Raw genomic sequence first — 27,606 nt, 5'->3', positions numbered from 1 at the left:
TTAACAGATAATACCTAGGATTGAAAAAATTAGTAAAGAGCAATATAGACCTTTCGTTAAATGTGTGGAGATAAATAACAAAAGATTCAGCTAAAAGAGTTAAAATAATTGTCTGCAGGGAGGAACAAGTAGAGGAAAGATGGGAATGAGGTGTGCTGATTTTAGTAATAAGACTTGCAAAACTATTTGATTCTTAAACGATGTGCAGATGTAGTTTGATTAAGGTAACTAACAAAATGAAATCAACTGCAACAACAAAAACCCTGTTACAATGCCATCGTCCCTATCGAGTCTCCTCCAGTCTCCTGACACGACGCTTCTAGGCCTTGATCTTCAGGAAAACACCATCTTGAGCATTGCTATTGGTGCTGAACTGTGTACCCTGCTTTGCTTTGTAGTCAGTTATGCAGGCTTCTAGCCAAACTCCTATTGACTGTAAATTCTTAGACTAACGTCTGTTTTCAGAAGCTTTGCAATATTTTGGTATTTCAGTCTAATACAAAAGAAAGAGCAAAGACTCTAATAAAATGTAAAATATGGTAATAATTGACAAATAACAATAGCCTACATTTATTGAAACTGACTATGTACGAGGCATGTGATAAAAGCCTACCAATAAACCAGGACATCAGTTTATTCTTCTGCAGAACTTAGGCCAGAAAAAAATTGAGCTCTCTTTCATCCCTAGACAGCATAACTCTAGATTAGCATTAGAATGTCTATGTTTATCTGTCCTTGATATAATTTGGCACTATATGTTTTTTTAAATGGGGCTTGTATTATTTGTTAATTTAACACCATCTTCTGAAAGGCGTAATGAATAGTAAGTCACAGTTCTACTAGGCAGCTACCAAGCGGATGATCTCATATCTCACACATACCCTTCGGTCATGAGACTGAGGAGACTACACCAAATGAACAGGTATAATTAGTAAACATGACAAAATGATGCTCAGTTTTATTTATGACCGTATGAGTCACAGAAGGGAGATAGGCACATATGTTTAAAATATGAGATTACTTCCTAACATTCAACTAAAAAAGAACTGTTACCATACGTTTAGTCTTAAATCTATATCAAGATATGGGTGACCCACGGGGGTGTTGCTTCAGTACAGAGGAGCAGAGAGAGATTAAATCAGTGAAAATTGTATTCAAGTAGAAAACGTTCAGGTAATTTTTACACAGGCAATGTCTTACACGCTGCCTTGCCTAATGGAGCATTATCCATCCTAGTAATTTACTGATTTCCCTTTTATCTGTTCCTGCTGTTCAGAAATTGCACCCTTTTGTATCTGCATCCACACTCGGCTTCTAGGAGCCATCTGAGCACATAGAAAATCAGTAACCTCATTAGGAGAGAGGCTCTGTATTCCTAGCCACTGGCCATACCTGGGGAGAGAGGAGATAATGAGCGTGGTCTTGGCTTGCTCTCCTGGTCCAGCAGCAGAGAAACAATGGGGCCTCATCTCTTAAATTACACCCTGTAGATAGCTTATTGAGTGTCATCATCAAATATTTTCACCTATCATTGAGTGCTTAAACTATTTTTCCTAATTTGATACATTCTGAATCTTATTTTTCTGTTTGTTTCACATCAGTATCTGTAATATATATAGTTCACCCGGTGAACTGTGCATGCAGTGAGCATGATTACCTCTGACAAAGGAAGTGAAGAAAGCAGTTACAGAAGGTCAAAGCCTAAGCCTCTCAAAATTGTGCTTATTTTCTCCTACATCGTTTTACACAAATATGGCATTAAACAGGGTTACAGTAAATGAGAGATTTAATGTAAATTTGAACCCCATATGCTGGAAGTTAGGTGAAATTCCACTACATTTGAATAGTTCTAAGCAAGCAATTTGTTACCCTTTATCCTTTAGTGGAATTGAACAGGTGGTTTTCAGAAGATCACTCAGTATATTTAGCTTCTGAAATTTGAGCAACTCATGATCTGATTGGCTGCTCTGGCCACATGATAATTCAGAGCCCAGGCACCTCACAGGCTCTTGCTTGGGGTTCTCAGGAGGGGAGAGCTGGGAGAGGCTTTGCTGCTGAGGAAATTGATTTGATAGATTGAAGGTAAGGCTCATTTATGGCTTTTTCTGTAATGTCCTTTCAGGAGACATTCCACAGCTTCCCTTGAAGCATTTTCCAAAGTTTTGGGTCAAAACTGGGGAAATTAGCGAGGGAACCGAGGACCAGGAGAGTCTGTGACCCCACTGTGGTGCTCAGGCCCTTCTCATTAATATCGGACAGGCAGCGTCCTGTGCTAACGAATTCACTGCTTGACTGGGTTGACTCTCTTGTCTAACACTTTTTTTTTCATTTTTAACTTTGATTTTTATTCTAACTGTATTAGTATGGAAAAGGATTTGTATTTTATGTTCCTATATGTATCCTTTTCTACTGGGCTTCCTTTGCCTCTAGAGCGGCAATTTCGCTAGCTTAACAGAACCAGCCATGGCGGGGTATTGGTTTACATGGCAAATGTCTTTGGGCGAAGAAGGGACAGCTGCTCCAAGTCATCATCCACTTTTATCAAGAGAGTCCCACTCTCTGGCCTCAAACTACAGAGGCCCTGGGAGATCCTTTTGTTAGTTCCCGAATTAGAAGCTCAGGCCAAAGACCCACAACCTTACACATCCTTCAATCAGTGCTTCAAAAATGTGTTATTTTCTAGGTTTGGACAAGAGCTACGGAAACGGAAGAGAAAACTCCATACAAGTCAATGGTGTTCAGGAAGAAAATAAACACATTGCCTTGAGGTCTCTATTTTTCTTTTCATATCTACTGGCAGATTCATTTTTATATGTTCTCATTTGATGCATAAGATACACTGTGTACCATGTAACTGTTAGAGCGCATGGAGACCTAAGGCGGCCCTCTTAGAATTTTGGTGCTTTGCAGGGAAAATTACAACTGCTCCCGAAAACCCAGCTGACCCTCCTTTTACTAAAATTTTTGTTTAGAAATGTTGTTCTCCAAGCATTTGGAAATTTAAGTGCTCTGTTCCTTTGACTCTAAGCGCCCTTCCTCCCTATCTCCACTTTGTTTCACAACGAGAACTAAGTTGATGATGTAGCTACAAGCAGCAATACCCAACATATTCCTGAGGGAATCAAGAGAAAGAAATTTGAAGCTTCAGTTTTTTCAAACCTGCTTTTAAATGTTTTTCCTCACTTAGCCTGCAGGCATATATGCATATGTAGAAGGGATAAGTTTTAAATGTTGTTTTTATAATCTTGTAAGATGATTCTGTCCTGGGGATCGATTTTAATGGATCTTCATTTGTCTGGAATATGAAAAGTTTGTAGGTACCACTACTGCTCTGAGAAGATGGCAGATGACGAAGAATATGAGGAGGTGGTGGAGGTAAGATGAAAAACAACTGACTGACAGCAAAGCATTTTACGTGGCAACAATCAAAGCCATGTGGGTGAATTAATCATTTAAAAAATACATTGTCTATTATAACTTCACAAAGAGTCACCATTAAAGTAGGAGAAAGGAATATTTTATGTTCAGTTTCACTATAATTATGTAGGATTTAAAATTGGAAAGAAGTATCACTGTTTCCCACTTTTCCTTTTTTCAAACTCTCAAAAAAAACAAAGGGACAGAGGAAATGAAGAAAAAGCTCTGTAAACTGAATTATATTAGGGTCTGCATAGAAATAGAGGAAAACAACTCTTTGCTTCAACTGGGTGATTATCTATAGGGAGATAGGAATTAAATGTTTAGAATAATGTATGTGACATCATATGCATATATGACATTTCACATACATGTGCATGTGCATGCACAAACATGTAAAAATAAACTCCCAGTGCTCTCAAGCGAGGGTTGGAGCCCCTTCCCCACCAGTTCCATGGTATTTACCCAAGGGAACAGAACTAACTTTTGCATTTGAATTTTGAAAAAGAACAAAAACCATAGTGGCATCTTGAAAAATTCCCTCCATAGTGGCATCTTGAAAAATGTCTGTCACATTTAACAAAGTTGTTGTCATTTATTACATGTATATAAATATAATTTTGTTTTATCATGTATGGTTTTTCTTTACCAGCTCTTGCCTTTAGTTTCATATCCATAAGTATACTGCCATAGAATATAAAAGTGGTAATTAGTAATTATAACTACTAATTAATAATTACAAATTACTGATTATATATAAATAAACTGGAGGCAGCTTTGAAAATCTGTGCTTTTTAAAAAAAATAAAATAAATTTTAAGAGCTACCCAGAATCAAATTTCAATTGAAAGTGCCAAAGTTTGTCTTCAGAAGTTTATTTTATGGGCCTATCTATATTTAGATGATGAAACTTTTATTCTACAATGAAAATTGCTTTTATTACTGAAGCATACACACAGGGGCCCAGCACAAATAATACCCCATTTTTATTACAAAATCATAAGCATGCAACTCTGTAACATAACAATATCATACTCGAGCACACCATATGACATTTTAGGTGAAATGTTGTTCAAATTAAAACTATAAATTATTATACCCATAGTATTACCCTACCACCCACATTCAAGCAGGCATCACTTCTGCCAGGCTCTGTATGTGTGTGTGTATGAAACCCAGAATGAATCTCATATAATAGAACAAACTCTCTGGGGTCAAGGTCAAAGGCCACATTGTCAATGTTCAAAATTATTACTAGTGTACCTTTGTCATATGTCCCTAAGGGTCGAATAATCAGTCTCAACCCCTAAAAAAATTATAAATGAAATTGCCTTCCCTCTGATTGTAAAACCAGGAATACTTTTTTAAAGCTTCCAACTGAAATCCCGTGCCTTTCTTAAAATAATTGTGTTCATCGGTCACTGGAAACTGTCCTTAGCGCTAGGCTTGACGGCTTTAATGAGATGTCATAAACATGGCGGGGACTATTTTTAGGCATCTCATCCTTGCCACCTGGTGCCCATTCCGGCTCTGGGTCTGACCAGCAGGTGCTAAACTCACAGGCTTCCCGCCAGGGACTGTTGAACCAAGGTCTCTCTGACCTCAAAAAGGATGACATGAGAATGGGGTGAAGGCAGATTGGAGAAAAAAGTCAGGGGAGAGTTCACAAAACAGACAGGAACTGGCTTTTAAAATGCATCTCCTAGGGATCTTGGTCATCCAAATGAAATCATACTGTCATTCTGTACTCAAATTTAAATAAACTTGGAAAGAAAGAAGAAGAAGCAATGATGTACTATCTAATGAGTGGCAAGACTTTTTTAAAAGTGGGGTTTGGCTTACAAGACAATGCCAACCATTTGGATAATGTTGCCTTTTTTATGAGCTTGTTTCTAAGATATATTTAGCAGCCATGAGAGCCCAGCAAAGGTAAAATTGGATGGCTACCAAAGAGCTGCTTTCCCTTGAAGGCTAGCAAAATCCAAAACCATTGAGAATCATTCATTTCCGTTCAAAGTTTCCTCTCAAGTCACTGGTGCTTCGTGGGGCCAGAGGAATGATTCCGTGTGGATCAGCATCAAACAGTGTTTCTGAAAGTGTCCAAATGACGTTTCCCATGTGAGGAAGGCACAGGCTTGTAAACGACATTCCCTGTCTTGTCAGAGCTTGTGGTTTCTGTTGTGTTGTGTAAGGACCCAGCGATAGAATTAGATTCCAAATTTAAAAACTAGGAATGAAGCAAAGAAATTGCAAAAGTGAGGGACATTCGGCAAGGTTTATGCTAATTTTACTGGGTATGAAATAGAGAATGGGGTCTAATGACAAGGGTTAAATAATTGGCTGAGAGGTCACTGGACCAAAGGCAGGGGGAAAAAAACAGCCCCTGAGGGAAACTTTGCATTCAATGTTGTTCCATTTCCCCAAGTATATATTGCGGTGGCAGAGAAAAAAAATGAAGCAAAAAACATGTACTTTTTTTTTTGCTGAGAAAATGAGCCAATGTTTCATTTTTATTCCCTTCCTTGTGTGCCTTGAGCTAACCCAGTCTTCCTCGGGTCTGCCCGGCATTGCTGGGTGAGGCTGGCGGCAGGATTCCACTTCCCTTACACATCTGAAACAAAATGTCAGCCAGTTCCTACCCGTGTCTATTTATTGCTGTGATGTCAGAGGTAGAACAAAAGTAGATTTGGTTTCAGGTCTAGCCTGCAGGCACCTAAGAGCCATCAGTGGCAAATTGCTGCCCAACTTTCCCACATTTTGTGATGAGGAATATTTTCATTTTTTCCTTCACTCCTGAGCATTTGTAAAACTTCATTCGAACACTCCTTTTAGGGTCATCACGCTATTGGAAGGGATTCACCCGTCACTCTAGAAGAAACTCTTATAACTTAGCAATCAGAGTGGTATCGGGATAATTGAGATGTGGATATACCTTCGGATCTCTTATTTCCATGATACAGTTCATTTAGAAGTTTTCTTCACACTGAGGTTTCTGTGTTGTTGTACTGTTAATCACCAAATACTGAATTTTATCAGAGTTCCTCTCTTCATAACCCACACACCCAAGGTATTGTTATTGTATTCTTTTTTCCGAAAATTTTACTTGGGCACCAGAAGGAAAAATGTTGCTTGTCCCAAGTGAAATAGCATCCTGTGATGAGAAGCCAGCCTCGGGCACCTTTCTCACCACTCTGCCTCTTTTTGTCCAGTCTGACGCTGTTCACTTGGGCTTCTCAGAAGTTTCACGGGCTTAAAATGGGGTCCAAAATGTAAATAGGCTTCCTCTCCTACTTCCTTCCACACATGCAGCAAACCAACTGAACAAGTGAAATAACCCAGGTGGTTCAGCTGAGGCAGTGGCAAGGCGGTTTCTGCTTTGGTTCTCACGACCACACCTTTGTGCTCTATTTCTAGTACTACACCGAGGAGACAGTCTACGAACAGATCCCCGGTAAGGTAAGGTCCAACCCACACCTGCAGCAACTGTATGCTCCTTAAAGCGGGAAGAGCCTCTTCTCTCTCACACTCCCAGGGCCATGGTGCTGGCAAAAGGGGGAACCTGAGGAGGGACACTCACCTGTGTATATTCAGCAGTTGGTGGTACAAGAATGATTGTTACCTGTTTGACAGGTTTTATCATCATTTTTGCCATTGAACATACCCATGCTGGCGGATGGTTTTCCCAATTGTTCTGGTGGTATTTTTGATGAAGGTGATGCTAATTAGGGTAATGTCAGTGGCTGTCACCAGTCTGACAGCAGCAAAGAGATGGCTTTGGACTTGTGATTTGCATGGGGACCAGCAGAGGTGTTGTGTAGAGTTGTGCGCTGTGGGGCACCATCTCCACGGACAGGGGTGGTACCTCCAAACCCTTGTCTTTGGCGGTGCCATAAAATGCTGCTTACGTTTTAGCACATTAGTAATTCTGAGAAAGCCACTCTCACAAATACCCCAAGTTGGAGCTGTCTTTCCCAGGGTGAAATACCTCAGTCATGACCCATTTCCTGCATGGAGCTGTTCCTCTTGTGCAGGACAATACAATGGTATGGGTGGCTAACCCTAAAGCCCACTCAGAGAGCCCACGATCGCATGGAAACTAACACCCGTAGATGCTGTAAATTGGTTAGTTTCTCATGGTCGAGCACATGCCATTGATAATGAGCAGAAAGCAGCCTATTAGCAACAATCTGACAGCACTAGGGAAAGTCGTCTTAGCTATACAATTTCCTTATTACTTAGGTTTTTCTTCTCCAAATTGATGCTGAGACTCTTCCCCTGATTCAGGTGGTATTAGCTGTAAAGAACATTATACTCTGAAATGAACTGACGGCTAAGCTGATTATCTTATTTTATTACACACAGTATTTTAACCTTGGACTAGACCCAAACTTTGGGCCTTAGCTTCTTCCACGTCAGCTTTTTTTGAAAGAAAGAGTCATTTCCCACCTGCCAGACACATGGGACTGTTGTGAGGATAATTACCCCATTTTGTGTCATCATTATGGTTGTCCGCTTAAGCATTTATTAGTGCGAATGACATTGCAGTTCACATTCATTAACTGACTAAGCCAAAGAATGGTAATCACTGGCAATATTGATGTGATTCATTTTGTATGAGGTTCATTATTCTTTGTTTCATACTATAGGGGAGAATGCCTAGATACCTACAGAATAAGCAACTGACTTCCTCAGACTTATTTAAAAGTCTTTGATTGCCTTTATCGTTTGTTCTCTGATCCCAAGTTTGCTTTTACTTTACCTGGAGAATTTAAGAAAATTTTTAAATATTTAAGAATAATTTACTTCCGATTTTTACTCCACCTTAAAGAGTTAGAGTTCCTTTCTTCGAATGGAACTTTAAGGCAATGTCATAAATTATGAAGGAGTAACTGTTTACCCCATGCAATCTTGGACAGCCAGCATTACGGTTATGACATAATGTGCTGTCACATGGACGGAGTGGGTAATTTTCTGCCTCGGCCCATTTTAGTGATGGAGAAACAATACCAGGAAATGGGTGGCAAATTCAGAATACCAAGATCACCCTTATCACAGTCTTTACTTTTATAACATCGCTGAACTGCCTGTCACAATTTCAGACAGTAACAGAAATCTATGAAACCACAACCACAAGGACAACGACATCCGACTATGAGCAGTCAGAACCTTCCAAACCAGCGCTGGGCCAGCCAGAAATGGCAAAGCCCGCGGAGAGGAAGAAGGTTGTCAAGAAGAAAGTGGACTCTTCAAAGTTCATGACCCCTTACATTGCACACAGTCAGAAAATGCAGGATCTCTTTAGCACAGTAAGTTTCAACCTGACTTCTGCTAACCTGGTTGTATGATGGAGAAATTACTGATCTCAACAAGCTCTGTTTTGGATACTGGCTGGATTTTGTTTCTCAACCAGTGTGAGACTAAACTGATCTTGCAGAAATATGTGCTCTTGTGAGTCTTGAATTTTGCTTTCTTGTAATTTATTTGTGCCATTTTAGAGTGAGGAAAAGCATCTGTATTAAAATTTTCCTGCAAAATAAGCATAAGGCCAATTATAAAGTATTTACTGGTATTTAATCACAGCTAATTATCAATCTAGAATAATGAAACCATAAATGTAGATTTAGTTAACATCAGTTCAACTAACATCAGAGCTGGGAGCTAAAGAGCATCTTTTTAAACGATGTCTGATGAGGATGCCTCTGAAGTGGGTCTCTGGGAGGCGGATGGTGAAGAAGAACATGTAGGGTAGGAAACCAGGACCAGACTGAGACACAGCCGATTGGAGTGTTTGCACCCTGGAACAGGGGTTTTGAACTGTGGCTGCGCATTTAGAATCCCCTGAGAGCTTTAAAATAAAAAATGCCCAGGCCACTCTTGTTTAGTCACTCTGGGTTTGGGCAGAATAGAAGGATTTTAAAAGTTACTCAGGTTACTCTAAGATGCAGTCCAAGCTGGAATCACTGCTCCTGACGGTCCCTGGTCCTCAAAGTTAAGTTACACTGATTGGCGGCAGATTTAGACCCACTCATCAATTGCCCACAGTGAGCTGGGGCTTCACTAAGTAGACTGATTTTATGTCCTCTGGAGGCTCAGAAATATATAAACTATCTTAGGGAACATTGAATTATATAGGACTAATGCTTATGTCAGAAGCATCCGGTTGTGGTTAGCCAATAAATACTCACTTTTGGTTGAGTGTTAACTCTTGGGGACTAACTACTTGGTAAATTTCTAGTTCAGATTACTTTTTAAAATATATATTTAATTGATTATGCTATTACAGTTGTCCCATTTTTTTTCTCCCCTTTACTCCCCTCCACCCTGTACTCCCTCCCACCATCATTTTCCCACCCTAGTTCATGTCCATGGGTCATACATATAAGTTCTTTGGCTTCATTTTCTATACTGTTCTTAACCTACCCCTGTCCATTCTGTTCCTGTCATTTATACTTCTTGTTCCCTGTACCTTCCCCCCATTCTCCCCAATCCCCCTCCCCAGTGATAACCCTCCATGTAATCTGTATTTCTGTGAATCTGTTCCTGTTCTAGTTGTTTGCTTAGTTCGTTTTTGGTTTTGTTTTTATTTTTTATCTTGTTCAGATTCTTGACTGATCTAAAAAATAGACTTCTAAGACTTAGATTTCTAAAAATAATATCATCTTACCTCTTTTATCTCTGTAGTATTCAGCAAAAATAGAAATTATTTTGCCAACTCATTGGCATAAAATCTCATTAATTTCAGATGCTAATATTCTAGAATTTCTGGTAGACTGAGCAGAATGTTGGCACAGGTTTTTAATATTTTAAAAGTGGTTAGTAACTAAATCAATAACATAATTTAGATTGTTGACTGCTCCACTGAAGAGTACTCTTGAACCATTAATAATGATATATTATGTACATTATATTTAAAGCAAGAACTCCTTGTATATTTAGCAGAAATAATTTAATTGCACTTCTTTTCAAAATACTCCATAATTTAGACACTTCATTAATACAGATGGTGTCTCAGCTGTCCAAATCACTGAGATTTAGCAGCAACTTCTGAATTGACTATTTCTGCATTGTATCAGCAGTTAAGTCTTTTCACATTTGGTTCAATTTCTATACTTGTTTTCTGAAATTTTTGCAGTTCAAGCTTTTTTATGTGTGCACTCAGACAATAAAAACGTTGAGAGAATCATTGTAGGGCATTTCCAAGACAATAGTCTGCGATACCAATTCTACTGTCTCCATTATAAACCATGTTTTGGAGGAGCAATTAATGAATCTATTTTAGTGTTTGCTGAGAATCAGGGTAGGGTACAGGAAAATGCTGCTATAATGGCTAATTGTTATAACTCGCAGTACTTTTTATCAGAGGGGGATGAGTGCATTGCCTGAAATTCCTTCTGCTGCATTATAAAGTTTCAGGCTAATATCTGATATTCTTTTCAGAATAAATACAAGGAGAAGTATGAGAAAGGAAAAGGACAGCCAACCGCTATCACGTCCGATACCCCAGAACTTCGCAGAATCAAGAAAGTACAGGATCAGCTCAGTGAGGTAGGCTGCATTGCTCAAATGAAGCACACATGTCAAAAATATGCCTCCCACTGGGAACTGGTTTTAAATAGGTGTGGAGAAAATAAGGGGCTGCGTTACTATGAGCCAGTCCAGAAGTCTAAAGGAAACATTGGCCATCGATGATGTTGCTCTAAACGTGAATCCAAAGAGGCTTCTAAATGGTTGTCTTTGAAAGTTAGCTTAAAAGGTGATACACTTTGGAAGTTCCGACTCATTGTGGTTCTTCATACTGGAGCACAGGGAGGCTGGAATTTGGCTGGGAAAGAAGACAAGTAATAAATACAGGTGCTCTGCAGACCTTTGAAGATCACAATTTTCTACCTGCAATTAAAATACTTTGCTTTGTGATGTAAACATAGAGTGACTGGGTCAAGGATCTTGGGTTATAGGACATTCTTTAATCACGTGGTTATGCCTGTCATGAAGTCTAACTGTGCATTTATTCTGCAGGTTAAGTATCGAATGGATGGCGATGTTGCTAAAACTATCTATCACATGGATGAAAAAGCAAAGGACATTGAACATGCAAAGAAAGTGTCGCAGCAAGTCAGTAAGGTAAGGTCATGGTATGGATGTATGGGCACGAAATAGAATGTGTGCCACCTCTGCCGGGCCTTAGAGGAGAACACTGGACAGGCCTGATCCTGCTCACCAGTCCCACTGAATCACAGGCTCTAAATGCACCATGTCAGGGAGGCTGCCCCGGTGACTGAAGTGGCCTGGGGAGCACTGTGGGTTGTGTGGCCTGCAACTCGACAGCAGGCAATTGCTGCACAGAGGGCAGTCCCAGTGTCACCAGACTCTCTTATTTTTTTTAAAGAATTTGGGAGCTGAGATTTTATAATAAATCTCCAAATTTCAAATGGAGGGAACTAATTAAAAATACTTTTTGAAAATACCATGTCAGTCAAAAGAAATGCATGTATCATCCACATTTAGTCAATGATGGATAGGTTACACCCTTTGAAAGGAATGTGTAAAGAATCAAGATCATGATTAAGATTTTTTTTAAAAAAAATAGATATTTTCTCCAGGAAAAGCTTACTAATGCAGGAAAAGTATTATGGGATGCTGACATGGTCAACGTTTCCCTAATCAGTGCTAGCACCACATTGGCAGCCTTTGTACCAGGACATTTTGTGAAAAACTCTTCACAACGCTCTTTCGTTCTCTAAATCATCATGCCATGGGGGAGACATCAAGCCCTCTGCTCTTTCTGTCCAGGTTTTATACAAGCAGAACTGGGAAGACACCAAGGATAAGTACCTGCTTCCCCCTGATGCCCCTGAACTTGTCCAGGCCATTAAGAACTCAGCCTTGTTCAGTAAGGTAAGGGCCTCCGCTCTGTCCCCACCTCTATCTCCCTCTGCTCTCCTACCATGACATTTAGAGGAATACTCACTACACTCTCAATAATCTGAAATACAGATTAGTCTTTCTTTCCTTAGTCTTTTTTGTGACTAGCCTTGAGACTGGTGTGGCTGAAGAAATAGGGCTTGGCAAGGAGGAACAGAGAAGAGAGCTCTGGGGCAGAGTAGAGGAGAAGGTCCTACCAGGAACCTGAGCAACCTGAGGAGAGTGAGTGGGACAACACAGATGCTCCTGAGGTCCAGCTCTGGAAACACACAAAGTAATATTTTAGTTTTTCTGTGGACCCTGTGCTACACTTTGGATATTCCTGGCTATCACTCTTATTAAGAGTCTGTTTTGTGACAGTAACTGCACTAAGTACTTTCCTGGCTCCTTACACTTGCTTAGTAGTTGTTGCAGGAGTCAGGTAAACTCACAGAGAGGAGATGAAACAGAATTAGACACATCTGCCCTTCTGTAAGAAATATTTGTCGGGAGAAGCAAGAGAATCCAGTAACAAATATGACTTGAATTGGATGGGAGAGTGGAGGTTATCTGTGAGTTCCATTTACGTTTGCTCTTACCTTGCCCTTGAGTTTTTAGGCCATGATGAATGAGGTAAAACTTATGTATTTTCATGTAACTGTGATTTCATATTGTCACAACTTCTCACTCTTTTCTGATTTAGAAACTGTATACTGCAGACTGGGAAGAAGACAAAACTTTATTTTACCCATATAATGACAGTCCAGAGCTGAGGAGGGTTGCCCAAGCCCAGAAAGCTCTCAGTGACGTAAGTGAACTATAATTGGCACCATTTGGAGTGTGGAATCAGGCCTCAAATTGTATCTTCTGGACAGATGCTCACTGCAATTATTTAAGAGAGACTAAATGCCACTATTGCATAGGAATACATCTAGAATCATTATAATTTCTGATGTCTACTTTAAATTAGACTTTCTAGTTTACATTAGGTAGAGTTTAGTCAAATCTGCTTTTCTGACAGGTGAGGAATGTGAGCCTAAAGTTATGTGAAGTGATTAGTGGTAGAGCCAAGACTGGAAACCTACCCATGATCACCTACCTGTGATCCCAAGACCAGTGTTCTCTCCATTAGAGCATGCTCCCTTCCATTCACTTGACTGGTATTGAAGTTTTTTCTGTATGACAGAGTAGCATTTTAAAAACCTACTGGAATCATAGCCACCTTCTCAAATGTATTAGTTAGATATATTATTGCAAGATTTTGATTTACTATCCTAACCATAAAGTCAGAATTGTGGTGTGTCCCCCTTTCTGGGAAAGAGGGCCCAGACTGGCGTACTTGCCCGGACGTGTGTGTGGTTGTCCCACAAAGACCTCTTGCCGCTGGTGTACACAGAGGGTATCACAGAGTCAGCAAAACATCAGCAGTCCCAGTGGCTAGAATTTTAGTATCTCAGACCTTGAAAAGTACTCATTGGAGGAACTTAAAAGCCTAATAGGGTACTTAGGATTGAAAGCAGCAGCAGAGAGCCTTGTGTGGGCCTAGCACTTCTCCTTGCTTTGAGTTACTTTATTTCTTGCTCCCTGCATTTGCTAGAGGCCATGTTGAAAATTCAAAGCCTTCAGGAGACATTCTATTATAAAATGACAAGTTGTTGCTCATTTTGCTGTCAGCTAGGTCCTTGGAACCTCTTACTTTCAACATAAACTTAACAAGCCAGCTGGCATCTTAAAACTTACTGAATTTACTTCCAATGGATCTTAGGATTCTATCTTGCTTTGAACTAAAATGATACATATACATTTGATGGTGTATCCAACTTTTGAGGTGTAATTTTTTATTGCCTCTTACTTGATATCACCTGCAAATTTAGTGGACATATTTTCTACTCCAGGTTGCATGTAATTGGTTAAAATATAGCAGATATACTTTTATCCTTGCACAGGGTAAGCTAGGAACTAAAGAAGGTGTAACAAAATTTCAAGGCTATCTAGTGTGCCAATTTTAGTGTGTGAGGACCTCTGGCTTTTCTTTTAAGATTAGATTTTTGGTTCTGTATCTCATGAATAAGTAATATTGTATGACCTTTACCAAGTGACCAATCATTAGTTATTGAAAGTCCATTATGCATGAATACCTGGCAAGACAGAAAAGTGAAACAAGAAGTTTTGGTCCTTTCTCTTGAAAATCTATAACCAAGCTGGTCAGATGAAAGTGCTATATACTAAACCATAAGAAAAAAATTAAAAACACACAAACCCTACAGTCTAATACTTGGTAAAAGAAAGACAAGGTATATGTGAGTAATCAGAGAAGGCCGTGTGAAGATGGTGATTCCAAGAGAAGGGGCAGTGATGAACAGGAAGGGCATTTCAAGTCGAGAGCACTCGAACAAAGGGGCAGAGGTGAAACGAGCCTGGGGCTTAGGGCACAAAGGAAATGAATGCTGTAGGCACTGAGTTGTGAGGGCACTTGTAAGAAATTGGCAGCAAGACCTTGAAAATCAGACAAAATAGCTTTGACATGATCTGGTAATTAATGAGAGGTAGCATAAGATTTTGGAGAAATCTCATTACATGATAAAAGTAGAATCTGGAGAAATTTTGATAATGTCATATTGTCATATGATAGACTGGGACTAGGCAAAATTGTAGAAGACTATTTGTAGAAGACTGTTTTAGTAAGATAGATAAATCAGAGGGAAGACGGAGACAAAGAAGAGGAAAAAGAAATCTGAAAGTAACAAGTATTTAAAAAGTGTTAATGATATTGGATATTGGGGATAAAAGAGAGGAAGAGGCCACAGAAGAATCTATGACCAAGACTGGCAGTCCAGGTGGGCAGAGGTATAACTGGTAAGGATGCGTTAGTTAAAGAGAACTAGAGTTGAGACAATGGGGGGGAATATTCAGATGAAGGCATCTTATAGATAAATTAGAAATTTAGTACTAGTGCATAAATGTGAGATGGCAAGAGATTAATATTTGAGAGTCGTCAGAATCTAAGTGAGCCAATGATCTCAGACAAGGGTTTGATCTCCAAAATATGTAAAGAACTCACATGATTTCACTCTAAGAAGACAGGCAACCCAATTAAAAAATAGGCAAAGGGGACTTCCGCCAAGATGGAGGCATAGGTGGAAACACTGTGCCTTCTCCCACAACCAAGTTTGAGCACAACAAAGGTTTGGAGAACTAGGACACACCCAAAGACCAGAAAACAGAATTATACAGAAGTCCGACAACTATGAACCATTCAACGGGATGGTAAGAGAGGCGGAGCCAGCAGTGGAGCTGGGTCAGGCAGGACAGATCCCCCCACCTAGGCGTGCAGGCAGCCCGGAACCATTTGGGGTGTGGGGCAGACTGACTGCGGTCACACATTCACGCACAGTGAGACAGACCACACAGGCCCCAGGGGGAGAACCCAGTGGTGGAGGGCTGACGGCGGTGGCACACTCCCGTGCAGTGGAACGAAACACGTGGGCCTGGTGACGGTGGTGGCTGCGGCGCCGGAGCCGCAGCGGCAGGTGGCAGACGGGAAGCCATTGTCCCTTTTTGACCCCGCCCCCACATACAACGTCACAACCCAGCAACTTAGTTGCCCTGTTCTAGTGAACACTTTAGGGCTCTGATCCTGCTATGGAACAGGCACGAACAGCCCAAAAGATGGTGCAAGAAGAACTCAAAGTCCCAGAGCCAATAACTCTAAGCAACCGAGAAATTGCCAGCCTCTCAGAAGCATAATTCAAGACACTATTTATCAGGATGCTCACAGAACTGGTAGATTACAGCCACAAATTAGAGGAACATATGAAGGCTAAACTAATTGAAATGAAGGGAGATGCACAGGAAACCAATAGTGATGGAAAGGAAACTGGGACTCAAATCAATGGAATGGACCAGAAGGAAGAACAAAACATCCCACCAGAAAGGAATGAAGAAATGAGAATTCAAAAAAATGAGGAGAGGCTTAGGAACCTCCAGGACATCTTTAAACGTTCCAACATCCGGATTATAGGGGTACCAGAAGGGGGAAAGAAACAGCCACGAGTGGAAAACTTATTTGAACAAATAATAAAGGAGAACTTCCCCAGTCTGGCAAAGGAAATAGACTTCCAGGAAATCCAGGAAGCTCAGAGAGTCCCAAAGAAGTTGGACCCAAGAAGGAACACACCAAGGCACATCATAATTACATTAGCCAAGACTAAAATGAAGGAGAGAATCCTAGAAGCAGCAAGGGATAAGGGGACAGTCACCTACAAAGGAGTACCCATCAGACTGTCAGCGGATTTCTCAAAAGAGACCTTACAGGCAAGAAGGGGCTGGAAAGAAGTATTCCAAGTCATGAAATCCAAAGACCTACAGCCAAGATTGCTTTATCCAGCAAAACTTTCATTTAGAATGGAAGGACAGATAAAGTGCTTCTCAGATAAGGTCAAGTTCAAGGAGTTCATCATCACCAAGCCCTTATTATATGAAATGCTAAAGGGACTTATATAAGAAAAAGAAGATGAAAAATATGAACAGTGAAAGGACAGCAAACACACAGTTATTAACAACCACACCTAAAACAAAAGCAAACCAAGAGGACAGCTAGATCAGGAGTGGAACCATAGAAATGAAGAACACATGGAGGGTTAGAAACAGGGGGGTGGGAGGGGGAGAAGTGGGGAGAAGGCACAGAAAATAGCATAGATGGTAGGTAGAAAATAGATAGGGGGTGGGCGAGAATAGTGGGGGAAATATAGAATCTAAAGAACTTGAGACACGTGGTTATAAACTAAGGGGGGGAGAATGGTGGGGGAGGGAGTGTGCGGGTAGAGGGGAATGAAGGGGGGGAATAGAACAACTGTAATGGTATAATCAATAAAATATATTTAAAAAAAAGAAGAAGGCAGAGCAAACACTAATGAAATAAAAAAAAATAGGCAAAGGGCTTGAACAGACACTTCTCCAAGGAGGACATACAGAGGATCCAGAGACACATGAAAAGATGCTCAATGTCACTAGCTATCAGAGAGATACAAATTAAAACCACAATGAGATACCACTTCACACTGTTGAGAATGGCCATCATAAACAAAGTAACAAGTGTTGGAGAGGGTGTGGAGAAAAGGGAACCCTAGTGCACTGTTGGTGGAAATGCAGACTGGTGCAACAGTATGGAATTTCCTCAGAAAACTAAAAATGGAACTGCCTTTTGACCTAGCAATTCCACTGCTAGGATAGAGTACCCTAAGAACCCTGAGACACCAATCCAAAAGAACCTATGCACCCCAATGTTCATAGCAGCACAGTTTACAGTAGCCAAGTGTTGGAAGCAAACTAAGTGCCCATCAGTAAATGAACGGATAAAAAAAACTATGATACATACATTTACACAACGGAATTCTATGCATCAGAAAGAAAGAAGGAGCTCCTACTTTTTGCAACAGCATGGATGGAACTGGAAAGCATTATGCTGAGCGAAATAAGCCAGAAGGTAAAAGACAAATACCATATGATCTCACCTTTAACAGGAACCTAATCAACAAAACAAACAAGCAAAATATAACCAAAGAAACTGAAATTGAGAACAGGCTGAAAAAAAAGAGAGAGAGAGAGAGAGAACAGGCTGACAGTGACCAGAGGGGAGAGGGAGGGGATTATAGGGGGAAATGGTGAAGGGTTTGCAGGAACAGTTATAAAGGACACATGGACAATAACAAGGGTGGATGAAAACAGGGGTGGGGGTTAGGAGGTGGGGAAGTGCGGAGCGAAAAGGCAGAAAATTGTGCTTGAACAACAATAAAACGATGTTTTGAAAAAAGAATCTAAGTGACAACTGAAGACGTGAACAATGTTTGAGGGAGGAAAAACAGGGTATGACCAAAGGCAGAGATTTGAAGGATACCCACACTGAGGACACCTGGAAAGGAGCAAGCAAAAGGATAAGGGAACAGATTGCTGAAGAAGTTGAAGAGGAACCAGGAAATGCATGTCACGTAAGCCCAAGGAGAGGTTTCCAAGAAGACACTTAATCTCCCAATGTCTCCCTTTCTCCATACAGTGGGCAGATGAAGGCTTGCCTCCATGCCGCTGTAGTGCTATGGATTCTGAACCATTAAGGTTGGCCACGTTTTTCTCAATAGAAGACAGAATGAAGTAAAATCTTCCCATCCTTGCTCTGAAAGACTTGGCAGTTAACGCATGCTTTTATTTTTATTACGGACCAGGCGTGCACTGAGTGTCAGATGACCAGCATGCCTATTAATACTGCTGTCAGTACCATGAGCTTTTATGATGATTGGGCACAGAGCAAGCAATTTGTTCACAGCATATACCACTGGGAAGGCATGTAGATTTCAAGCTAAGGGTTTGGGTTCAGAGACCTCCTCTTCCTCTCCTGTCCTTCTTCCTGTGTTTCTCTTAGCCCTAATTATCATGTTTTCTTTATTATCTAAATAGAGACCAAAGACTTTGCAAACACTAAGAGAGTCCTTAAGTTGATCCAAAGTACAGAATTCTAAATAAACAGAATTCTGACCAAGGTTCCCTAGAAATTAAGAGTTCTACATCTGATTACTCTGAAAGTTCTTGACAGCACGTCATCCTTAATTAGCATTTCTCCTGGAAGAACATTGCTTTCTCCTCTAAGCCTTAGCCAGCAATGCAAAAGACAGGTGGCCCTATGCCGAAAATAGCTCGTTTAAATGAAATTAAGCAGTGAGATTCAATGAATAGATTTAAAATTTTGTCTTTTGCATCCCACTTGATTTAATGGTCATGAAAGCTTTGGTTATAGGCACTAACTAGATATTATTAGGATGAGATAGAATTAGAGTTGGTTAAAGAGGGAAGAAAATAATGGGGACCTCCAAACTATATACCTCTTTATAAATAAGAATGTTGTCACAGGGAAAGAGAAATGATTTGTAGAAGTCTCACAGTTGAGCACTGGATGATTCAGGAGGGCTATTCTTCTCCTCCGACTGGCCCCAATGGCCTCCGTGAGTAAACCACATATTCAGAAGTCAGCCACTGAGCCCTCACTCTTGTCAGGTATTGTTTAGGCCACAAAGGTTCCCAGAGGAGAAATTATGTTCTGTGCCATCCCAGAGCCCACAGTCTAAGTAGGGACAGAGATGTAAACAATGAGCTACAGTGTTATTTGATAATTTCTTTAAAGGAGCTAATGGCTAAATTGAGTGAGAATCCTGGAGAAGGCGATGGAGTCAGGGAGGGCACAGGAGGGGGAACTGTGTTTGTCCTGAGACCTGGTGAATAAGTAGCAGCCTGCAGGCAGATGGGGGGAAGGCAAAGTTGGGGCATTCCAGGAAAAGGGAGCAGCATGGCTGAGGTCCAGAGACATAAAAAGGCTTCACATATCTGGGGATCTATGAATACTCTGCATTGTTGGAGGCAGGAGTCGAGACTGGAGGGAGAAAAAGCCAAAGCAGTCAGTAGTGAAGAAGAGCAAGAGTGAAGGGGATGCATAATTAACGGGCATAATACTTTTTTAAGGTAAGAGAAGTCTTTCATAGGCTGAGGGAAAGGACTAATGAAGAGAGAGAGGTTGAAGCTGGAAGAAAGAAGAAAGGTGACTGATAAGAGTTAGGTACACAGGGCTGCTGGAGGGAACAGTACCCTGAGTGCTGGACTCCTGCCCTGCAAAGGATGCCTCTCCTCTGGGCCAGGCAGGTGGAGGGGAGAGGTGAGAATGATCATGGAGAAAGACAAGTGTGCAGCCTTTCTTTACTCCATGGAAGAGGAAGCTGAGGATAAGATGCAGTTAATTGGGCTTAAGGACGATGTTGGGGTTCATCTGTGGTGGAGAATAATCAGAGACACATATGGGATGTTCAAGCTTCAGTAAAGGCAAAGTGGCAATTGGATAAATTTAGGCTATTGGGCACAGAGCTCCAAGAAAGTTGTTGTTCAAGAACATGCCATTGGATAGGCATGCAGATTTCAGGCTAAGGGCTCTCCCTCCTCTGCACCTTCTTCCTGTGACTCTTTTAACCTTGGTTATCATATTATCACTACCCAATCCATAGAATTGTGTGAATTTCCTCAGTAGCTCTCAACATCCTGGATGTAAGAACAACAGAAGTGTGAGGTTAAGTTGCTCCAGAGCTGGCAGTTTGTTAACAAGTGTGATGGAAAGGTAAGGGGTTGGGAGTTGAGGATGCTGGTTAAGAGAATAATTCCAGTTGTAGGCGATGATGTGGTGTCAAAGGAAGGAAACAGATCTAGGGCCAATAATCTTGGAGAGGAGAGAAAACTCAGAGAGAGAAATCACCATATGCTGAGAGGAGGGACAAGCAATAGCTACAAGGATAAATTATGGTTGTGCAGTACACTACTAAAGTTTAAGACTTCAAGTCTAGATGAAAAAATAGTCTTAAAAATGCGAACAAATGGAACAGGGACAATATTAATAGAATGATTATCTGTGGCTCATTTGCATCCCTTTTATTTTGTCAGATTGCCTACAAAAAAGGTCTTGTTGAACAGCAAGCACAATTCACGCCTCTGCGGGATCCTCCAGACATAGAGTTTGCCAAGAAGGTGACCAATCAAGTGAGCAAGGTATGTAAACAGGGTTGGAACAGTTTCCCTGGAAAACCCTGCTTAATAAGCTCAACCTTCAGAAAAGTAACGAAGGTGAAAAGACACAAAGTAAACACTGAGTATTTTGGCAATGACCCTAAACAGTGCTACGGTAAAAGCAATACATTCACAAACATCATAACACTGTGTGAGTGAATGTTCAGCCCCCTTAATGACTCAGTGATTGATAAATAATGAAAGCTGCCTCTAGAAAACTGAACCTGCGTCCTAATATCCTTTGACATCAGACTCATGGAAGTGATATGAACAGAGAACCGAGTAATCACAGGAGCTGACTGTTTCAATTCAGTGTGAAGACCCCATATAGCTTTACACTCTGAGATAGATTTGGGGAAAATAAGAATGCACATGAGTGGTCTCTCAGACATGGCTTAAATTTACAGCTGGAGGGAGGGCACCTCATAACTTTTAAGGTCCTGGCAAACAGCCCAGTCTGTGTATATTTAGGCTGGTAAACTAGCTCTGAGGAATGCAGAGGAACAGATGTTCAATGATGAATAGACCATGTTAAATTCTTTTTAGAAAATTAGTCCAAATCTGGCCACTTTCTCCTGGGATACTGCTGCTTTTAAATAAATACTTTTCTTAGCCCTCTGTGAAGTTGAGTCATAGTTTTGTCTTAAATTTTGTTGGAACCTCAAAGAATTTTTTTTTGAAAGAACAATTCCAGTAAAGAAGAAAGAAATGTCATGGATGGTGAAGTCTGTTCAATGGTGTGTTTCTAGTGTTTGATATTGCAGATTACTTAACTGTATAACCAAGGGCTACTGGGGTAAAAGATTGAATAGGTGTGGTAGGAACATCTAATAGGAATGCCATGAACCTATTTTGTCAGGGCTGAGTAGAAATGCACTGAGAACTGTCCATAAAGAGATGGCCACTGAAAGGATCCATGTTGTAAACCAGACTGGGGAGCAAGGACCCTTTTGGGGAGAAAAAGAGAAGGCTATTTTCAAATAGGCACTTAAAAAGAAAAATGTATTTTACATTTTTATGGAAAGCATATTTTTAAAGATACCTTACTAAGGCAACATTCTTTTACCTTATTTGAGTATGCAGTATGGTATTTGAAGGTGGTAATGAAAAACAAAAGTACTTTCAAACTCCCCTATAATCAATCTCTCTACAAAATTAGGCTTGCCAGCTAGTTTAGAGCTATATTTTTCAAAATAGTAGCTTTTAGCCACATGTGTCTACTGAGCACTTGAAATGTAACAGATGAACTGAGAGTCCCATATGCGTAAAATATACTCTAGGTCTTAAACATGTAGTATGACAAATAGCTCATTATTTTATATTGCTTACAAGTTGAAATGGTAGTTTCTGGATCTATTGGATTAAGTACAATATGTTATTAAAATTAATTCCCCACTTATTTCTTTTTACATTTTAAAATGTGGCTGCTAGATCATTTTAAATTATACTGGTGGCTTGCATTATATGCGTATTGGACCACACCACTCCAGTTGGATATGGAGATGTCATCAGGAGTTTGGAAGGCATTCCCAGGGCTGGGTTTGCCCATGTGGTGTAATATTATGAGCCAAGGGGAGTATGGCTGTGAAGGAATGTCACCAGTTCTTTTTTTAAAATATTTTATTTATTTATTTTTAGAGAGAGGGGAAGGGAGGGAGAAAGAGAAGGAGAGAAACATTGATGTGGGTGGGAAACATTGATCAGCTGCCTCTTGTACACCCCGCCCCCCCAGTTGGGGACCTGGTCAGCAACCCAGGCATGTGCCCTGACTGGGAATTGAACCCGTGACTTTTCAGCTTGCCAGATGATGCCCAACCCACTGAACCACACCAGTCAGAGCAGATTTCCAAGTTCTTAATGGCCATTGTGCATCCCAAATGATGGTTATGTTGGAAAGAAATACTTATGATTGGTCACAGCTCATTGAACAACAAACCATCCAATAAGACAGGTGTAGGGCTGCCAGGGAAACTCAGATGTGGGACTCATTTCCTTTCTGTTGATGTCTTGTCTGCTGTCAAGCTGCTTTGACCCATGCATCAGCATTATTTTCTTTCTCTCCCCAATAGGTAAAGTACCCTTTACCTACTCACTTTCACACATTTAAATTCTTATCATTTCCTTGTTAAATCATGTCTCCTGGATCTATCCCTTTGTCTCACAGCCCTCGGTTTCTACGTTAATATAATGTGTACATATCTGTAATGATTATATTGCTGTTACATTCTGTTCACCAGCCTTCCTCACTATACCTGTTAGAATCTCTACTCTCACCTTCGTCTTTGGCCAAAGCCATCAGCTCCATGCCAGCAAATCCTCCTGGTTCAGCTCACTTTGTAGCTCTCGCGCAGATGGGAAGACAGGCAGAGTTGTTCCCACAGGCAGGCATTTCAAGTGAGGAAAGTATGCCCAGTACAACAAGCAACAAATGGGGTCCTGAATGCAGTACTGGGAAGTCCCTTTAGTTTCTCTGTGTCTGCCTCTGTGCTTTTTTCCAGATTCACAACAGGAAATATAAGATTTCAGGTTGTAATTTCCAGGTAATACCAAATGAAATCTAGAGTTAAAAGGAAAGACTCTGTAGTCATAGCACTTCTGATAGTCAGGTGGTTAAGCAAGATACTAGGATACCTAATTTATGGTCCAGTGAAAGCAGCCTCAGCTGGCTTCTGGAGAGGAAGGACTACAGTTTGAGGGAGCAAGCTGGTTCATCTACTAACATGTGGTTACCCCTCTTGTCCACAGAAGATGTCCCTGAGCTTATAATTGACCTAATGGACTTTCCTCTGTTAAATGAACAAATGCAAAATCCTTGGGCAAGTTAAATCGATGCTTACCTCCAGGTTTCCATTGATCAACCACAAACAGGACAGAGTTAGAGAGAAGGGTTAGGGTAGGGGTTGGGGAAATGTTGGATGTTGGATCCCCAATGTGGTTAATCCATCTTCATGTACCACACAAACACTCAGGCCTCCTGCAGAGGGAGGCCCTTTGGCTGACGGTGGGGACAGGGGGTCCCAGGTGGACATACACCTCTGTCTCTTTTTCATTTCTCTAGAATGAAAGATAGAAAGATAAAGGTGGCAGGCCTTTATCTTTTTTAACTGTTCTTCTACCCCCAAATGAAGGGGAAGGCCACAACTTCCTCAGCAGTTAACAAGCTCCAGCCTCCTCCCTTGTAGTGAACAATCTTCCCAAACTCAGAAGTACTCAGGAATGGGTTGTGGAGATTCGCCTCCACCCCGACACACTTTGGCTCTGGGTGGGTGGAAAAGATAAGTTTTGGTTGTGAAGGGTAAGCAGTGGGAAAGGACCCTAGATGAGATGGTCTTCCACCCTTTTTTGCATCTTGTTTTAATATCTTTTTAAAAAAAATCACATATCTGTCTCATACTATGAGAATTAATCTCCTACTCAATTTTGCTTAATGAATCTACCTATGTGATTCTTATTTCTCTATGATATCCCAGTTTTGGACTTCATTCAGAATATATTGCCTTCTCAATCTTAAATTATAGTAATTATATCTCAGTTTGGGGATGCCTCTGACCTGGTTGCCCCCACTCCCAATCCTGGAGTTTTCTTCCTTTGAAGCAGGCAGAGGAGCGGCAGTATTTCTTCCAAAAAAAATTACAGATTAGGAGATCGTAACCTCGGTGTGTGTACATCAAATATCTCTGAAGTTGTAAGTATTTATGGGCATTTCACAGCTTTCTCTCAGATTCCTGATGAGTTTTATTCTCCAAAAAGATTAGAAGCACTGTCTTAGCAAAGATAGGCTGTCTTAGCAAATTGAAAAATCAGTGTTATTGACTTCAATTCTTTGAAACTTCAAACGAGAAGGGTAGGCAAATTAATTGGTGACATAAAGAAAATTTTATCTTGTGAAACTTTCCACCATAGAACACACACATGCACACACACAGTTTTCTTTTTTTCAGAATTTACTACTCTCTGCTATGTCACAGTTTTTATACCTTACATTTGCTTATCACTAAAATTTACAAAGCATTTTTCAGTGTATGTATGGTCTTATTTAATCTTCCCAACAATCCTCTGTGTAAGTATTATTGTCAGCATGTATGGTTAAGAACACTGAAGCTTCAAGAGACAAAGTTACACCTTTAGAAACCATGGAGTTAAGTCTTGGGCCAAGAGCTTTTGAACTGAGGTCCGGGGCTCTAAAACTTATAGCTATTAAAGCCGCTTGGTTATAATTAGCATATTAGCCTTTTGAGAAGGAAAGATATGGGGCATTTGAGAGAGGGGTGAGCTTCCTTGAACCCAAACTCACTGGCCCTACACATCAGTTAGCCTTGGTACTTGTTCTGTTAAAGGTATACATACCAGAAAACCACCTTCTTTTTCCTCGAAGCACATGATGGGAGGGTTAGGCATACAAACACTTTGAACACATTGGTTATGTCTGTCAATATATTTTGTGAACCGAGGAGGGGAAATTGCTCCAACTCAGCTCTGACTCCAGCTCACGTACACAAGTTTGGGGTTGGCTAGGCAAATTCTGTTCAAATAATGCTCATGCCAAAATCATTCAAAACCACATACCATGGCCTCAGTTCAATTTAGTGTAGTTAGACATTTATAAGGTAATTTCTATATGCTGCTTTTTGTGTTAGATTCCGAGGATACAAAATGAAGAAGACATAATTCCTCTCTCCAAGGCTTCCACAGCTTGGGATTCGGGTGCTATGGTATTCAGGAACAAGATGGGGCGGCAGTTTAATTTCTTAATTACTTTCCAGTTCTCAGTAAAACTTCTTGAAGTCTAAACCAGGAAGTCTTAGTCATTGGCCTGCAAGCCACATTTTGTGGTGGTATTGCTTTCTGTATAACTACAAGTTCTATTAAAGCTCAGAGTTAGTGGCCAAGTTCATCTGGCATGGAAATTTGGGGTCGAGTGGTTTTATTGTAACAATGAATTACAAATGGCAGAGGCTTCTGTCTCCCTCCTCCCTCAAACAGCAGGGAACATGTGCGAGTTCTGAGATGAAGTAAGCCCCCAAACTCAGTAAGAGGAAGCAGAGATAGTACTTCTATCCCCTTCACTTAACATTCTTGGGTAAACTGACAGTGTATTGGAATATTTGAAAACATCTATTAAGGATCCAAGAAGAGTCTAGTCAAGATAATTTTGAAAGCTGCCCATTACCATTAAATTTGCTCTCTTATCTGTCAAATCCTGGGTTTTGTTTGTCTTATTTTCTTTTTTTTTCTCTTCTAGATAAAATATAATCAAGATTATGAAAATAAAGTCAAAGGCAAATGGAGTGAGACACCCTGCTTTGAAATTGCAACTGCCAAGATGAACGCTGATAACATCAGCACAGTAAGTGGGAAGGGATGGGCAGACATCCTTAGGTTGAGAGGAGGACTTTTCCTTTATGACTTCCTCCTGCACCTGAAGTGGTACTGGAACATTTATGTACTGGCACTTCTTCTTAGGTGCGAGACGTGTATAGAGTTTCCATTAAGAAAAAAATAACCCCATGATCTTTCCTTTTTTGAAAAATATTGTTTTGATCAGATAACCTTTTCCTTGCCTCAATTTTCATAGGAATAATATTGTTTTAAAGTGAGTACAAGTGAAAGGGACCCATTTTAATTAATTCTTTGCTGGGAACCCAAACAGTACATTTATGAAACTGATTGGTTTCTTCCCAGATTTTCCTCACTGGAAAACAGAAGTCCTTTTTTTTTTCCTGTTAAGTTCTCCGCCCCCCCCGCCCCCCGGCTTTGGGAGTTCCTTTTGAGTCTGTCTTTAATGCTGATTATAACTAAGTGGCCTCTGTCCTCCAATGTAAAAGCCTTACACAGTTTTTTCCCACGGTAGTTCTTCACTGTATTTCATGTCTTACAGAGGAAATATCAGGAAAGCTTTGAGAATATGAAAGACCAGATCTACTTCATGCAGACGGAAACACCAGAGTACAAAACGCAAAAACAAGCTGGGATGGCAGCTAGCAAGGTATGAGAAAGCTCTCTCGTTTATCTCAATGATCTTAGTGTGGGTGAACTTCTTGTAACTCTTGCTTTTGCATGTAATAAAAAAACAAGGAGGTTCTTAGTGGACAAAAAAAAGCACTTTGGTTTTGTAATAGGGCTACTACATTGTTTAACATTTTGTCATGGGTGAGCATTCACAATGCCCAGTTGCCACCTTCAATATTTCATAAAGGTCCTTCTGAGACCTGGAAGTAGAAATGTTACAATCTCAAACAGAGGACAAAAGAGACCTCCTCAGGAAAAGGCAACTGGCAGCCTTCTATGAACGTAGACACTCCCACACTCACCACTACCATTTTTTCCTATATTCCTACTAACTGGTGAAAATCCATAGACAAGATACATGAATCAGGGATAGCTCCTATATGCTGTAGAATGACTTTGGTAAATCGACAGACTCCCTGGCATTCTAGAGCATATTGGGCACTAAAAAAAAGCATAAACTTTAAAGCCAATCAGACTCGATTCTAACCCCAGCCTTGGCTTCACTGGAGGGAGAGGAGGAAAATCACGTCACGTAGAAGGCTATGTCAGTATTCAGGTGCTGTTCTGAACCAGGAGGGTAGCAGGGCAAGTGAGGAGAAGTGTTTTGGAAATAGAGCCGAACTGATTTGATGATGGCTTAGATGTGGAACATAAGGAAAAGTTTTGGTCTAAGTAACTAGATGGATAG

General features: G+C 40.6%; 1 protein-coding gene across 1 annotated transcript in view; it reads left to right on the top strand.

Annotated features, from left to right (window-relative positions):
• Nucleotides 1-2,011: 2,011 nt before the first annotated feature.
• Nucleotides 2,012-27,606, top strand: part of NEB (nebulin) — a 203,314-nt gene continuing 177,719 nt past the window's right edge. Inside the window, exons 1-12 of the mRNA XM_037027771.1 lie at nucleotides 2,012-2,082; nucleotides 2,684-2,768; nucleotides 3,311-3,375; nucleotides 6,831-6,872; nucleotides 8,516-8,722; nucleotides 10,854-10,961; nucleotides 11,433-11,537; nucleotides 12,207-12,311; nucleotides 13,021-13,125; nucleotides 20,787-20,891; nucleotides 26,152-26,256; nucleotides 26,788-26,895. Of these exons, the coding sequence (XP_036883666.1) occupies nucleotides 3,340-3,375; nucleotides 6,831-6,872; nucleotides 8,516-8,722; nucleotides 10,854-10,961; nucleotides 11,433-11,537; nucleotides 12,207-12,311; nucleotides 13,021-13,125; nucleotides 20,787-20,891; nucleotides 26,152-26,256; nucleotides 26,788-26,895 (1,026 nt within the window). The 5' untranslated portion in view covers nucleotides 2,012-2,082; nucleotides 2,684-2,768; nucleotides 3,311-3,339. The remainder of the gene's footprint in view (nucleotides 2,083-2,683; nucleotides 2,769-3,310; nucleotides 3,376-6,830; nucleotides 6,873-8,515; nucleotides 8,723-10,853; nucleotides 10,962-11,432; nucleotides 11,538-12,206; nucleotides 12,312-13,020; nucleotides 13,126-20,786; nucleotides 20,892-26,151; nucleotides 26,257-26,787; nucleotides 26,896-27,606) is intronic.

This window comes from Sturnira hondurensis, unplaced genomic scaffold (assembly GCF_014824575.4).
Source record: "Sturnira hondurensis isolate 20B ecotype Veracruz unplaced genomic scaffold, ASM1482457v3 Scaffold0019428, whole genome shotgun sequence".
NCBI classification, from domain to species: domain Eukaryota; kingdom Metazoa; phylum Chordata; class Mammalia; order Chiroptera; family Phyllostomidae; genus Sturnira; species Sturnira hondurensis.
The sequence above is the reverse complement of the archived record's forward strand: the minus strand, read 5'-3'. Positions and strand labels throughout refer to the sequence as shown.